Here is a 16,530-nt window from a genome sequence, read left to right as displayed (position 1 = left end):
CAGCACGAGTTTATCCCACTGACTCCTGACTTTGCAATCAGATAACACACTTAAACTGGAAGCTACCGATCAAGTCCAGCCCCTCCACAAGGCTGCCTGTAGGTGGAGAGTAGAGGGAAGAGCGTGGGAGAGGAAGCACTCACTGACCTGCCTGTTCCAAGGCAACCAGCATGGACTGCTCAATGAGGTCTCTCTCTATGAAGCTGCGGAAGTCTTCATTATACACAGTGAGATCTGGAAGCTGGAAGGCACAGATGGGCATTTCCAGGGGGTGCTCATTGCTCCCCCCACCCCCACCATTGGAGGAGACATGGGACCGGGCCAGGGAAACAATGCTGGAGCTGGCGTGGGAGATGCCCCTAGACAGGCGTTTTTCTGCAATGAGAAATGGAGTCACCTTAGAACATACACAGCCCACTTGGAGAACTCTACACTGATGTGGTGATAGTTACCTCTCAACAGGGTTTACAGTCAGAGAAAAACTAAGCCTAACTGACTACTGAATTTCAGCACCCTTTTTCTGAAGCCAAATACAATTGGAGAAATAAAGTATTTTTGTAGGCACTCACATTAGCACCAAATATCCATTCCTCTTTCTGCCCTTGTTTGGAATTTGCCTGATCTTTCCCTCCCTCTGACTCTGTCTTCCTCCACTTCCACATTTCCCAATGTGATAGGGACCCATTCATTTAGCAATTTGGTCATTGCTTGGTGGGAGGAGAGGGAATAAGGGAAGTGAGGTTTCACTAGACTAGAGTTAGTAAAATAACCTCTCTGGTAATTCTCAGGGTCTTGGAAAATACCTTTTCTAAAGGGTATTTTCATTCTAGAAAGATTATAAAAGAAATCCATTATAGAAAAGAAAATCCTTTGGGAGGCCAAGGCAGGTGGATCACCTGAGGTCAGGTGTTCAAGAGCAGCCTGGCCAACATGGTGAAACACTGTCTGTACTAAAAATACAAAAATTAGCTGGGCATGGTGGTGTGCCCCTGTAATCCCAGCTATTCGGGAGGCTGAGGTGGGAGAATTGCTTGAACCTGGGAGGCGGAGGCTGCAGTGAGCTGAGATCGTGCCACTGCACTCCTGCCTGGCAACAGAGCAAGACCCCGTCTCAAAAAAAAAAAAAAAAAGACAATCAACAATAAATCTTACACACTTGGGAACTTTCTTCCTACATCAATAACGTTAATTTATATTGCTTACTACAACTATTCTCAATACCCATATTTATCAGAAATTTATAGGGACAGTCAATTCTTAACAGTCTATAGAGAACAATAATGTAGATAGTACCCCACATCATTTCATTTGTTTTGAATACATGATTCCCAAGCAGATATTCCACTGTGATTATAATTTACTCAATGTAGTATTACAGTTCATTTGTATGGCTTCAATTATATAACGATTTAATGATGATCCAAAGGGGGCAAAATTTTAAAAGCATGTTGGGCTGTTCTTAATACAATATTTGCTAGATATGATACACAAAATAAACTGAGTTGTCTGAAGTTATCTTATAGTGATGTTATTTTTCAAATATTTTTTAGTTTTGTTTGTTTTTGTTTTTGTTCTTTGAGACAGAGTCTCGCTCTGTCACTCAGGCTGGAGTGCAGTGCTGCAGTCTGGGCTCACTGCAACCTCTGCCTCCCAGGTTCAAGCGATTCTCCTGCCTCAGCCTTCTGAGTAGCTAGGATTACAGGCACACGCCACCACACCCAGCTAATTTTTTTTTTTTACTTTAGTAGAGACAGGGTTTCTCCACGTTGGCCAGGCTGTTTTCCTCAAGCTCCTGGCCTCAGGTGATCTGCCAGCCTTGGCCTCCCAAAGTGCTGGGATTACAGGCGTGAGCCACCACACCCACCTTAAAAATATTTTTTAGGTATTCGTAGGCTGAGCATGGTGGCTCACACCTGTAATCCCAAAACTCTGGGAAGCCAAGGTAGAAGGATCACTTGAGCCCAGGAATTCGAGACCAGCCTAGGCAACAGAGTGAGACCTAATTTCTACAAAGAATCAAAAATTTAGCTAGGTGAGGTGGTGCGTGCCCATGCTCCCAGCTACTCGGGAGGCTGAGGCAGTAGGATCCCTTGAGCCCAGGAGGTTTAGGCTGTAGTGAGCTGTGTTCCACCAGCCTCACTCCAGCCTTGAGGGACAGAGCAAGACCCTGCCTCAAAAACAGTACCATGTGCCTATGGTAAAAAATCAGTATACTATCAAAAGCTATAAAATGATTTCACAAGGAAGTCTTATCATTCAAAATTCCTGATCCCTTCCCCAGAGGCAAACTTTTGTATCCTTCTAGAAATTTTTACACATACAGAAGCATATACGGGTTTTGGCCGGGCACGATGGCTCACGCCTGTAATCCCAGCACTTTGGGAGGCGGAGGCAGGTGGATCACAAGGTCAGGAGATCGACACCATCCTGGCTAACACGGTGAAACCCCGTCTCTACTAAAAATGCATATACAGCTTTTAAAGTCATCTTTTAAAACACAAATGAGAGTATACTACATACATTGCATTGCGTCTTACCTTTTTGAAAAAAATTATATATTTTTTTATATGGAGTCTCACTCCGTCACCCAGGCTGGAGTGCAGTGGTGCAATCTAGGTTTACTGCCACCTCTGCCTCCTGGGCTTAAGCAAGTCTCCTGCCTCAGCCTCCCGAGTAGCTGGGATTACAGGTGTGCACCACTATGCCCAGTTAATTTTTGTAATTGTAGCAGAGACAGGGTTTCACCATGTAGGCCAGGCTGGTCTCGAACTCCTGACCTCAGGTGATCCACCAGCCTTGGCCTCCCAAAGTGCTGGGATTACAGGTGTGAGCCATCACGCCCAGCCCCCTTCTGAATAGATTTTAGAAATTTTTCCAAAACAGTACACCAAGTTCTACCTAATTCTTTCTAATGATTGCAGAGTATTCCACAATATGGACAATTACAATTTACTTAACCACTCCTTTACTAATGGACATTAAATGTTTTCAGGGCCAGGTGTAGTGGCTCACACCTGTAATCCCAGCACTTTGCGGGGCCAAGTCAGATGGATTGCCTCAAGGAAAAAAAAAAAAGTTTCAAGATTTAATTATTGTAAAATAATGCTGCTGTGAACATCCTTATACGCTGCATTTATGTATTTCTTTTTTTTAATTTTTATTTATTTATTTATTTATTTGAGACAGAGTCTCACTGTGTCACCCAGGCTGGAGTGCAGTGGTAGAATCTCAGTTCACTGCAACCTCTGCCTCCCAAGTTCAAGCAATTCTCCTGCCTCAGCCTCCGAAGTAGCTGGGATTACAGGCATGTACCACCAAGCCCAGCTAATGTTTGTATTTTTAATAGAGATGGGGTTCTACCATGTTGGCCAGACTCGTCTCGAACTCCTGACCTCAGGTGATCCGCCCACGTCGACCTCCCAAAGTGCTGGGATTACAAGCATGAGCCACCGCACCTGGCCTTATGTATTTATTTAAAGAATACATATGTGCACATACACATATATGATAAATTGCTAGATATGAAATTGCTAAGTCAGAGTACATATGCATTTTAATTTTGATAGCTATTGGCAAACATTAACAAATTACCCCCCAAAGAGGTAGTGACTCTACCTTTATGTGAACTTCATATCAACAAGGAGATTGTTATCCTCCTTCCTCTATTTCTTTCACAGTATCTGAGGAAGGCTTTTATACAGGATAACACTAAAGATGCAGAGACGCAGTGAGGGACTGCAGCACCTGGGCAGACTGAGGCCACGTCAGTCTGGGTTTGGCTGGGAGAAGGGGAAGAAATGGAATCACCTCCCATGGATCACTAGACTTTATGACTCCATTTAACAATCCTGTCCCTTCCTACTCCATATACGGAAATATTCCCCAGTCATCCCAGTACCTTGAACGATGTCATCCTGCCGTTGGAGGATGGGTCGGGGAGGGCGAGTAGGCTCTCTGTCAGAAAACCCTTTTTCAGGGGTCCTGGAGCCACCACTCCCCTCACTAAAGGATGGGGGTAGGTTCCCAGCATGGACTTGACGTAGCTGTTCAAAATCACTGAGGGCAGCACTCACATCCCAATTCTTTCCTGTCAGGAGACAAAGCAAAAAGCAAACTGTGCACCCATAGTATAGAGACACAAAGATCACACTAACTATCCTATCAAAACCAGCATGCAAATACGCACATACATAATCATTCTTCTTTTCCTTACCCTGCTTTAATTTTCTTTATAACACTTCAATCTAACTTATCAAATGTCTTTACTTACTTATTTGTTGTCTATTTCCTAAGTAAGTGCCATGAAAATAGAAACTTTGTCCCTCTGAACTAAAACAGCCCTTAAAGATCTAGTAACCTAAAATTAAAACTTCCTTTTACAGATAAAGTCTAGAAAAGTAAATTATTTGCCCGAAGTCACAGCTAGTTCACACCAGACCCAGCAGGACTCAAGCCCAGGTCTCCTAATTCTGAGATCCAAAGAGGTTCTTAGCCTACATGTACTCTAGTGTGTCCTAAACCACTAAACCTGCATATAAGATCATGGGCTTGTGCATTTTCTAGTGAAAGAGTTCATAGCTGTCATCAGCTTATCAAAAGAAACAGTATTTCCCCCAAATTTAAGAATCACCATTCAACTAAAGAAATGACCCTAAATGATAAGATTTGTCATAATGGATTTTTCTGATGCTTTCTCCAGCTAAATTATTCAACAAATATGCATTGTATAATTGCTCACATTTCTTTCTGTTGTATTCCATCTACCACCACCTTAATTCAATTCCTATCACCTACTGTCCTACCTCCAATCCATTCCAAAGAATCCCATGAGATTAATCTTTCTAAAGCACAGTTGTGATCATTTTAGTTCCGTAATCGAAATTTTTAATGGCTTACCACTGCCTACAGAATAAAACTCAGGCTCTTTGGCTTGATACTCAAGGCTTTGTATGTCCTGGCCTACTTTTCTGGCCTCTTCTCTGTGCTTCAATTTCCTTATCCGTGAAAATGCAGATGATAGTAACAGTGCCTACCTCATAGAGTCATTATGAAGATTAAATGAGTTGAAAGCACTTAGAATAGTGCTTGGTTTTACTTACAGTTTTACATCTAAATCATTACTGATGATTTTACTTCTAAATCATTACATTAGCCAATTGTTCTGACTCTCTTTGCTCACTCTGTTCCAGTCATCACTGACCTTGCTGTTCCTAGAACATGCTAAGTCCACTCCCACTCTAGGGCCTTTCCACTGACTATTCCCTCTACCTAGAAGGCTCTTTTCCCCAATATATCCACACAGACAACTCCTCATTAGCTTTAGGTATTTGTTTAAATATCACATTGTTAGTAAGGCCTACCCTGACTTAAAAATCACAACCCACTTCATCATTCCCTTTACTCTTCTCCATAGCACTTAACAGTTTACAATATACTTTATAATTTACTTAGTTATCACATTTGTTGTTTATTGACCCTCTCTCCTGCAAGAACATGAAGGCAGGTATTTTTGTTTGTTTTGTTTTGTTGGAGCATCTAGAATAGTATCTGGCACACAGTAGTCACTCAATAAATATTTGTTGAATTAATGGATAACTCTTCTCCTGAATCAATGCATGAACGAGTGACATCTGCCTTGATCATCGGATCTATACTTCCAACTGTCTGCAAATCTCCTTAATATCAGGTCTTCCTAACAATCCATATGGCCAAATTGAGTATCCATCATTTTCCTTCCCAAAACTTGCTGCTTCTGCTCTTCCTATGTTCCCTAAATCAGTAATGGCATCACAATCCCTCCAGGCCCTGAAACTTCAGTCATTTTCAGCTCCTCAAGTTTCCTCAGATCGCACTCTTCCTCTTCCCTCACCACCAAGTCAATTTGTACCCCTAAAACATCTCTCAAATCCATTTCTTATTATCCATTTTTATTGCCACTGCCCCATTTGAGGTCCTCATAATCTTTACTTAGTCTTTGGTCTTTTAGGAAGGAATTCTCTATCTGGTCTCTCTGCTCCTAATCTCTTTCCTTTCTAATTTGTTCTTTATAATACGAGTTTACTTTTGATTTCTTTCTCTCATTTTCAATTATCAGTATTGAACAGTCCCATTAGCCAGGTGTGGCGGTGTGTGCTCGTGGTCCTAGCTACTCAGGAGACTGAGATGGGAGGCACACTTGAGCCCAGGAGGCCGAGGTTGCAGTGAGCTGAGATCACACAACTGCACTCCTGCCTGGATGACAGAGTAAGACCCCATCTCATACAAAACAAAACAAAAATCAAACAGTCCTATTGAAATACAATCAGTTAACTGTTGTTGTTGTTGTTGTTGTTGTTGAGATGGAGTCTTGCTGTGTCACCCAGGCTGGGGTGCAGTGGCACGATCTTGGCTCACTGGAACGTTCTCCTCCTGGGTTCAAGCAATTCTCCTGCCTCAGCCTCTCGAGTAACTGGGATAACAGGCACATGCCACCATTCCTGGCTAATTTTTGTATTTTTAGTAGAGATGGGGCTTCACCCTGTTGGCCAGGGTGGTCTCGAACTCCTGACCTCAGGTGATCCATCTGCCCCGGCCTCCCAAAGTGCTGGGATTACAGGTGTGAGCCACCGCACCTGGCCTCAGTTAACTTTTAAAAGAAAAAACAAGCAACAGAGAGAAAATGAGGATGAGGTCCTTTTATGCCCCTTCTAAATTTTTTTTTTTTTCGAGATGGAGTCTCTTTCTGTTGCCCAGGCTGGAGTGCAGTGGCGTGATCTTAGCTCACTGCAGTCTCCACCTCCTAGGTTCAAGCAATTCTCTGCCTCAGCCTCCCGAGTAGCTAGGATTACAGGCGCGTGTCACCACGCCCGGCTAATTTTTGTATTTTTTTTTAGCACAGACAGGGTTTCACCATCTTGGCCAGGCTGGTCTTGAACTCGATGGAGTCTCGTTCTGCCGCCCAAGCTGGAGTGCAGTGGTGCAATCTCGGCTCACTGCAACCTCTGCCCTCCTGGGTTCAGGTGATTCTCACGCTTCAACCTCCTGAGTAGCTGGGATTACAGGTGTGTGCCACCACGCCCACTTAAGTTTTTTGTATTTTTCCTTCTAAATTATCTTAATTCCACCCCCTTCTATCTATTGCTACCACCATAGTCTACATCATCATCATCTGTCACCTGAACTAAGGCAATATTCCTAACTGTTTTAATCATTTCTTCTCTGGCCAGAGTGTTCTCTACAACAAGTACACTGTTAAAAACTCAAATCCAATCATGTCACTCCCCGGATTAAAATCCTTCACCAGTTTCCTAGTGAACTTAGAATAAAATTTAAACTCCTCATCATGGCCTACAAAGGCCCTGCACTCTCTTTTTTTCTTTTATTTCTTTCTTTTTTTTTTTCCTTAGTAACTTTTTTTTTTTTTTTGAGACAGAGTCTCACTCTGTCACCCTGGCTGGAGCGCAGTGGCAGAATCTCGACTCACTGCAGTCTCTGCCTCCCGGGTTTAAGAGATTCTCCTGCCTCAGCCTCCCGAGCAGCTGGGACTACAGGCACCTACCACCACACCCAGCTAATTTTTGTATTTTCAGTAGAAACGGGGTTTCACCATGTTGGCCAGGCTGGTCTCAAACTCCTGAACTCAGGTGATCTGCCTGCCTCAGCCTCTCAAAGTGTTAGGATTACAGGCATAAGCCACTGTACCCAGCCTCTTTCTTCTTTTTTGTTTTTTTTAAAGAGACGAGGTCTTGCTATGTTGCCCAGGCTGGTTTCAAACTCCTGGGCTTAAGCGATCCTCCCACCTCAGCCTCCCAGGTAGCTGGGATTACAGTGAATGCCACTGAACCTGGCTAGAGCCCCTATTTTCTGCTTCCTGCCTATCTCACCAGCTTCCTACCACTTTTGCACCATTCTTACTACCTCATTATTAATAGTTTCTCCAATGTGCCAAACTCTCTCGCACCTTAGGGCCCTTGCATAAACTGTTTATTCTGCATAAACACTCTCTTCTACATCCCTTTGTCTTGCTGCTCCTACTTGTCCTTCAGGGCTCAGCTTAAAAATCACTCCTCAGAAAAGGCCTTCCTGTACTCTAGATCTAAGTTAGGGTTCTTTCTTCACTCTCACAGCACCCTCAACATTTCTTTCACAGCATGAGTGTATGTGTGTGTGCACACATGTGAGCATGCTAGCAATAATTTGTAACATAATTGCTTACAGCCACGCTCTGAAACCAGATTGCCTAGGTTCAAATCCTACTTAACTTCACTGAGCCTCAGGTTTTAAAATTATAACTCCAGGATAATAAAACTTTATTGTATGGTGGTTTGTGAGAATAAAATAACATATCTCAAGTACTTTGCACATATTGAACAATCATAAGTGTTCAACACATGTTATAAGAGGAATGCAGAAAGGTTAAGGATTTTATGGAAGAGGAAACATTTGAGCTGAATCTTGAAGGACGAGGAGAATAATAGAGGAAAGAAATGCTGCAGACTGAGGAAGTAACCTAACATGATCACCAAGAGGTGACAAGTCAGGCCTGGCTGCATAGGAAGTATAGTGAAAAGTAGTAGGAGATGAAACTAAAAATGCAAATTAGGCTGGGCACGGTGGCTCACGCCTGTAATCCCAGCACTTTGGGAGGCTGAAGTGGGTAGATCACGAGTCAGGAGTTTGAAACCAGCCTGGCCAGCATGGTGAAACCCCATCTCTACTAAAAATACACAAATTAGCCGGGCATGGTGGCGTACACCTGTAGTCCCAGCTACTCGGGAGGCTGAGGCAGGAGAAATGCTTGAATCTGGGAGGCGGAGGTTGTGGTGAGCCGACATCGCACCACTGCACTCCAGCCTGGGCAACAGAGCGAGACTCCGTCTCAAAAAGAACAAAAAAAGAAAATGCTAATTAAGGGCAAAGTTGTACTGAATTACTAAACTGGAATTTAAACCCTGATCTTCTGTTTCCAAACTCATGCTCTCCTCACAGGTAGCCAAGCAAATGTCTAATTGTCATACCTTGCTAAGGGCTGACAATTTAAAATATTACCTATGTATGCTAAGAACTTGCCCCTTCCCCACAGGCCTGCCTGTTTGTGTCATTATATATTTTCATCTATTATTTGCGACTCTAAACAAAGAATCCTAGGGACATGATTCTAACCCTTCAGGACCTTAAAATCTAGAACATTCGGCCAGGCGTGGTGGCTCATGCCTGAAATCCCAGCACTTTGGGAGGCCGAGGCAGGCGGATCACCTGAGGTCGGGAGTTCGAGACCAGCCTGACCAAAATGGAGAAACCCCATCTCTACTAAAATACAAAATTAGCTGGGTGTGGTGGTGCATGCCTGTAATCCCAGCTACTCCGGAGGCTGAGGCAGGAGAATTGCATGAACCCGTGAGGAGGAGGTTGCAGTGACCCGAGATTGCACCATTGCACTCTAGCCTGGGCAACAACAGCGAAACTCCGACTCAAAAAAAAAAAAAACTAGAACATTCAAACTTATGTGTATAAAGATATAAGTAAACAAAAGCAGCAAAATGAAAACATTAAATTGATTCACTCAATATAGAATTACCCATAATGTATGTTATGTAAGGAAAAAACAAAACCATGGATGATCCCACCATGAAAACCCTAAAGTCACTTATATATAAAGAGGAAGTCTTACAGATCTAAAATTATGCTTTTAGGCCAGGCACAGTGGCTCATGCCTGTAATCCCAGCACTTTGGGAGGCCGAGGCAGGCAGATTACCTGAGGTAAGGAGTTCAAGACCAGCCTGGCCAACAGGTGAAATTTCATCTCTACTAAAAAATACAAAAATTAGCTGGGTGTGGTGGCAGGCACCTGTAATCCCAGCTACTCAGGAGTCTGAGGCAGGAGAATTGACTGAACCTGGGAGGCAGAGATTGCAGTGAGCCAAGATCATGCCACTGCTCTCCAGCCTGGGCAACAGAGCGAGACTCTGTTTCAAAAATAAATAAATAAATGAAAATAAAATAAAATTATGTTTGTAATGGACTAATATAAAATTTCACTCACATTGCCTGAGCATAAACTGACAATGGAGAAGACTACCCCAGTAAGTTCAAGGTGAAAAACGGATTTTAATATTTCAAATTATGAAGGGTTATACACAAAGTATATCATTAGAATTAACTATAGGGCCTAACATACACAAAGTATCTTCCTGATCACCTTAAATGTTCCAAATCATCCTAATGATAAATACCACATTTTACTTTCTCTTTTCTCATTCTCCCCTACAACTCCTCACCTTCTAGGAGATCTCGTGCTAGCCCTGGCTCTGCTCCTGTGGAACGGACAAAATCTGACAGAACAGCATCCATGTCCAGGGTCATGTGATCATCAAGTACTTTCAGCCAGCTGGATGTAGGTAGAACATAGATCAAAATTCAGGCCTCCACCTGAGGAATAAATAAATACATACGGCTCAAATTACACTGGAACAGGATAATCACAGTCCCATGTCAGCAGCTTCCTAACCAAATGGGGAAACTATCCTAGCTCATTCATTTCAGTTGAATTTTAAAATACAGCACTTTAAAATTATGAAAAGTAACACTTTATTTCCTAACTCTTCATTAACATCTCAACGTCTACATTAACCAGAAACCTGTAATACCACTCTGAAAAATGCTTTTCCTGTACTTTTCCTGAGTACTGCTTTTCTACCATGAGTTTGCTTATCCAAACTAAAGAAGGAAGCAACAGGCTACCACTCTAAAGAACTCCCCACCTGCAATAGTCTCTAATATGGCACCTTTGTGTATTTCCTTCCTGGCACTTGAATACTCTCAAATTATTTTAATTAGTTGCTGTCTAGCCATCTCCTCTAATATATAAGTTTCTTGAAAGCAGGAAACTTGTATGTCTCCTTCACTAATGTATCCCCTGCATGTATCACTTGGCACAGTGCTAGGCACACTGGCCCTCAATAAATATTTGTTGAGTGAATGAACATTTACTATACACTGGATAATTTCAGAGTTGACTAGTGTTTTGATGCTAGCAGAGGAGTAAACTGATAGCTAAAACTACTCAAAATACAGTATTAGGCCAGGTACGGTGGCTCATGCCTTTAATCTCAGCACTTTGGGAGGCCGAGGCAGGTGTATCACCTGAGGTCAGGAGTTTGAGACTAGCCTGGCCAACATGGCGAAACCCCATTTCTACTAAAAATACAAAAATTAGCTAGGCGTGGTGGCAGGCACCTGTAATCCCAGCTACTCGGGAGGCTGAGGCAGGAGAATCGCTTGAACCCACATGGGGCAGAGGTTGCAGTGAGCCAAGATCACACCACTTCACTCCAGCCTGGTCAAAAGAGCGACTCTCTGTCTCAAAAAATTAAATTAAATTAAATTAAAGAATAAGTTATTCCACAAAGCAGAGTGGGGACCCAAAAGGTTCGTAACAAGATTCAATCTCTGTCCATTAACCTCATGAGCCCAGGAAACACATCTACTCCAAACACGTCTTTCTCCACACAGGACAGATGACTGTCAAATAAGTTCAACTGAAAAAGATCTCTTCTTTCAGACTTTGGCAGAAACTACGTCCCTAACCTGACAGCCTGGCACCAATCCAACATTCCTCTGAGGTTAAAAGTCAGAGGGAAGCAATAACAGAGTGAAGAACAATCTCTGATCAAATTCTGCCAAGTTTACAGCTTTCTATAGAAGACTCATTCATTAAGTTGCCAGGTACACTTGCCCTACCATACCCACCAATTCCCTGCCTTTTGGGAAAGGTCAAAGTATAGTTGTTGAAGGCAAAAAGTGACAAGGCAAATAAACAAAAAAGATTTGTGGGTTATAAAACCAGCAGGTCATTAACTTGCTAACACTGGATTTTTTTTTTTTTTTTTTGAGAGAGAGAGAGAGATGGCAAAATAGAAATTTTTCTCTCTTGTCCTGTTCTAGTAGTACAAGAGATCCATGAGTGCAGGAACACGATTTCTTCATTTTTGTAACTCCAACATCTAGTGTAGCATCTATAATATGGTAGGTAGTCAAATGCCTGATGAATAAATGATTCAATGACTAAGCCAACTTCCACATCAGCTACCAACAAACCAACCAATTTGAAGCTTAGCAGATCAGAAATTCTAGGGCACTTCTTATCACCCTTCTATTTCTAAGTTTTAAAAACTCTCCTTTCTAAAGGGACATCAACCATGCTATCACTACTCTTACTTCCCTCACACTACATGAGTTTACCTACATACACCTATATGTATTAACTAGGTGACTTTGGTCAAATTACTTACAGGGTTTCAGTTGTCTCTTCTATAATCTAGACTTGGATTAGATGACTCATAAGATACTTTCAAGGTTTAAAAAATAAACTTCTTCAGTTCACTACAGCCTCATGATCTATGATCTTTGACTATCTATCATTCTAGATATTGTCAATTTTAAATTTACCTGAGTTTCAACATCATAATTATCAGAAAGAATTACTAATACATACAGAACTTTTGGTCTAAGATACCTCAAATTCAAAATGTCAAGTTACAAAGTAAATCAGTCCCTTACCTTCAGGAATTAGGAATTAAATTCCTTCAGAATTCATAGATGAATGAATCCTCCCCCTACCCCCCAGTACAGGCAAGAATTTCTTCTCCAAACCCATTTTAGCCACAGCCTTAGGTCACAGGAAGTGGTAGCAGCTCAAATAACTTATACACATGAATAATCCAAAACCAAGTGTACAGCTGCAAAATAAATTTCAATCTTCTCTCTTTAAAAAAAAAGCAATGCAACTGTAAAGCCATTTTAATAACTTTCTGAAAGAATGTGAGAAATATACAATAAGTACACAAAATAGTAATCACAAACAGGTGCTCAGCAAAAAGGAAAAGAGTTGACTAATACAACTCAGGCATACAGGCAATTTCACAGCCAGACAGTCTTCTGAGTGAGAGAAGTGAATAAAAACCAGTGTTATGGCATCATAGACCTCACATGTCAACACAGCACACAGGCTATTCTTCTCAAAAAACATTTTAACAAAGTAATTTAGAGGTTCAACATTATCTACAATGCCTTGCTCTTTAGCAAAAATTTGAAGCACTAAGCCAAACTTCTTAACAGCACATTCTTACATTTGATGTCTCCAGGTGCATGCTGTGGACGCTGACCTAACCCCACCCAACAGGTGAGAACAACAGCTTTTGTTACATCACCACTAATACCTTGCTTAAGCTTTTCAAATTCCAAATGGAGATATCAAACCAATGATTAAAACACAGTGTTTGGGCCAGGCACAGTGGCTCACGCCTGTAATTCCAGCACTTTGGGAGGCCAAGGAGGGTGGATCACCTGAGGTCAGGAGTTTGAGACCAGCCTGGCCAATATGGTGAAACCCTGTCTCTACTAAAAATACAAAAATTTGCTGGGCGTGGTGGCTAGTCCCAGCTACTAGGGAGGCTGAGGCAGAAGGATCACTTGAACCAGGAAGGCGGAGGTTGCAGTGAGCTGAGATGGCACCACTGCACTCCAGCCTGGGCGACAGAGCAAGACTCTGTCTCGAAAAAAAAAAAAAGTTTGGGCTGGGCACAGTGGCTCATGCCTGTAATCCCAGCACTTTGAGAGGCTGAGGCAGGAGGATCACTTGAGCCCAGGAGTTTGAGACCACCCTGGACAACACAGTGGGACCCTGTCTCTAAAAACCTTTTTTAAACTAGCTAAGCACGGTCGTGTGTGCCTGTAGTCCCAGCCACTTGAGTGGCTGAGGTGGGAGAATTGCTTGAGCCTGGGAGGTCAAGGCTATATAGTGTGCGACAATCGTGCCCCTACTCTTCAGCCTGGGCGACAGAGTGAGACCCTGTTTCAAAAAAAAAAAAAAAAGAGCAAACCAAACACACAGTTTTTGGCTCTGTCTCACGGAGGAGGAGGAAGAGGAGGGGGAGGGGGAGGGGGAGAAGAAGAAAACCAGTGGCATTCAACCTTTCAAATAAAACAGAGGAGTTTTCAACTATTTGTTAACTGAATGGTGTAAAGACAGCTCTCACCTGGCATCAACATCTTCCAACTGAAAGGGACTTTAGCAATTACTCAATCCAAATACCTGCCCCCCATGCAAGAATCCTTCTATTACATCTCTGAAAAATCACATAGTCTCCACTTGAATACAAGGTCTGACAGGGACCTCGTTACTTTGCTATAATGACTACTTTATTACTGGACAGCTTTAACTGTTATAAAATGCTTTTCTAAACTAAAACAAAAGCTATCACCAGCCTCACACCCCAGCTATAACTTTCACATACCGGTTTTGATTTTGTTCTCCAGGACAATAAAACCTACTTCCCAAGGATGATGGAATTTTCATGCAAAATTATTAGACACAGCATTTCTTTACATAAACATTTGTTGTAGATCAACATCATGATGTTGTTATGAGCCAAACAGTGGCCTTTATTTTACAAAATCCTGTCTTATATCCGTACTTGCTTGTATCTATATTCATTCATAAATATTTGTGCTGACCTCATTATATAAACTTAACAGGCTGAATAAATTATGTTGTTCAAAATTCGCTTCTGCTATCTTTGCCTCTCACCCCTACTTCCACTTCCATACCATCCTGAAGTAATGATGCAGTCAAGAATAAAAACTAACAAGTTAATATTAGTTAAGCACTTCTAAAAACACTCTTACTTGGCCGGGCACAGCGGCTCACGACTGTAATCCCAGCACTTTGGGAGGCCGAGGCGGGTGGATTGCGAGGTCAGGAGATCAAGACCATCCTGGCTAACACGGTGAAACCCTGTCTCTACTAAAAATACAAAAAATTAGCCGGGCGTGGTGGCGGACGCCTGTAGTCCCAGCTACCTAGGAGGCTGAGGCAGGAGAATGACATGAATCCGAGAGGTGGAGCTTGCAGTGAGCCAAGATAGCGCCACTGCACTCCAGCCTGGGCGACAGAGCGAGACTCCATCTCAAAAAAAAAAATAAATAAATAAATAAATAAAATTTAAAAAAAAAACATTCTTACTCATTAATGACAAAACTCTTGTAGCAGGTCTCATTATTCCCAATTTATAAACAGAGAAACAAAAAAGACTTCAAAAGTCAGGTAGGTGGCCCAAAGTCTGAACCTAGATAGTCTGAACCCATGCTCTTTCACTGTACCATACTAGGGGATGCATTACTGATTCCTGGAACTCCCCTGATTCTTGCCCATTTAATTTGTTCACCATAGGAAAAGGTTGTGCCTATCTCTCATATTTATCAAAGACTTAAACATCTGCCTTATATAACTTTATTTATTTATTTAGAGACAAGGTCTAGCTCTGTCACCCAGGCTGGAGTGCAGGGGTTTGATCTTGGCTCACTGCAGCCTCCACCCCCCAGGCTCAGGCAATCCTCCTACCTCAGCCTCCTGAGTAGCTGGACCAAAGGCACTTAAATAACTTTAAATCCTACCATCTTCCTGAGCAATTTCAGTATCCACCTGCACAACTCACCTAACATTTCTGCCTTAGAATTTCATTATCTCTTCTAATACTAAGACCACCTCTACAACAACAACTCAAACCTGGACCCTGCCATTTCCTGAAACCATTCTACCTCTAAATCTTAAACTCAAACATTTTACTCTGGCCACAACCTCATCTCCTTCTAGCTTTTCCTCTCTACTTTTTTTTTTTTTTTTTTTAAGACGGAGTCTCGCTCTGTCTCCCAGGCTGGAGTGCAGTGGCCTGATCTCGGCTCACTGCAAGCTCCGCCCCCTAGGTTCACGCCATTTTCCTGCCTCAGCCTCCCGAGTAGCTGGGAAGCTGGGACTACAGGCGCCCGCCACCACACCCGGCTAATTTTTTTGTATTTTTAGTAGAGACGGGGTTTCACCATGTTAGCCAGGATGGTCTTGATCTCCTGACCTCGTGATCCACCTGACTTGGCCTCCCAAAGTGCTGGGATTACAGGCGTGAGCCACCATGCCCGGCCTCCTCTCTACTTTTAAACCTGCCTGCTCACTAAAACATCCAGTCTCTTAACCACTTTATTCATTAATTCAACAAAAGTATTTGGAGTGCCTTTGTGTGAGGCACTATGCTCATGACTAAAAACACAACAGTGAACTAGACACAATCCCTATCCTCAAAAGCTTCCAGCATGGAGGAAAAAACCCATGAAATCCTACCATCTTCCTAAGCAATTTCAACAACCACCTGCACAATTCATCTAACATTTCTGCCTTTCATAATCTTTTCAAATATTTTCACAAACAATTATAATTATAATAAAGAAATGTTAGAGAAGGGAGTGTTATCTCCTATAGGGAGTCAGGAAAAGCTTCCCCAAGGAAATTATGTTTCATCTACGAATTAAGATTAATTAAGATTAAGCAGCAATTGGAGAGACAAATTGGGAAAGGAAGAACACTCCAAGCAGAGGAAACATACACTAAACTTCCATGGCAGGAAGGAACATAAAGATGAGAATGTTGCTACAGGAGGATGAAGAGAGGGCCTAGTGGCCCTGTTAAAGATTTGAGATCTTATCTTAAACATAATGAGAAG

General features: G+C 42.3%; 1 protein-coding gene across 7 annotated transcripts in view; it reads right to left on the bottom strand.

Moving 5' to 3' along the window:
* Window positions 1-16,530, bottom strand: part of OTUD7B (OTU deubiquitinase 7B) — a 129,873-nt gene that overhangs the window by 26,722 nt on the left and 86,621 nt on the right. For 3 of the 7 annotated variants that reach the window (XM_063663835.1, XM_054455781.2, XM_054455783.2), the window contains exons 2-4: window positions 10,258-10,408; window positions 3,899-4,087; window positions 148-375 (exon numbers count right to left, since the gene is read on the bottom strand). In XM_063663835.1, coding sequence (XP_063519905.1) covers window positions 148-375; window positions 3,899-4,087; window positions 10,258-10,342 — 502 coding nt within the window. In that variant the 5' untranslated portion in view covers window positions 10,343-10,408. Of the gene's footprint in view, window positions 1-147; window positions 376-3,898; window positions 4,088-10,257; window positions 10,409-11,215; window positions 11,336-12,538; window positions 13,163-16,530 lie in introns of those variants that run through there. The other 4 variants (XM_054455785.2, XM_054455782.2, XM_054455786.2 and 1 more) reach the window with 4 other exon arrangements.

This window comes from Pongo pygmaeus, chromosome 1 (assembly GCF_028885625.2).
Source record: "Pongo pygmaeus isolate AG05252 chromosome 1, NHGRI_mPonPyg2-v2.0_pri, whole genome shotgun sequence".
Taxonomy (NCBI): domain Eukaryota; kingdom Metazoa; phylum Chordata; class Mammalia; order Primates; family Hominidae; genus Pongo; species Pongo pygmaeus.
This window is presented reverse-complemented; position numbering and strand designations above follow the sequence as displayed.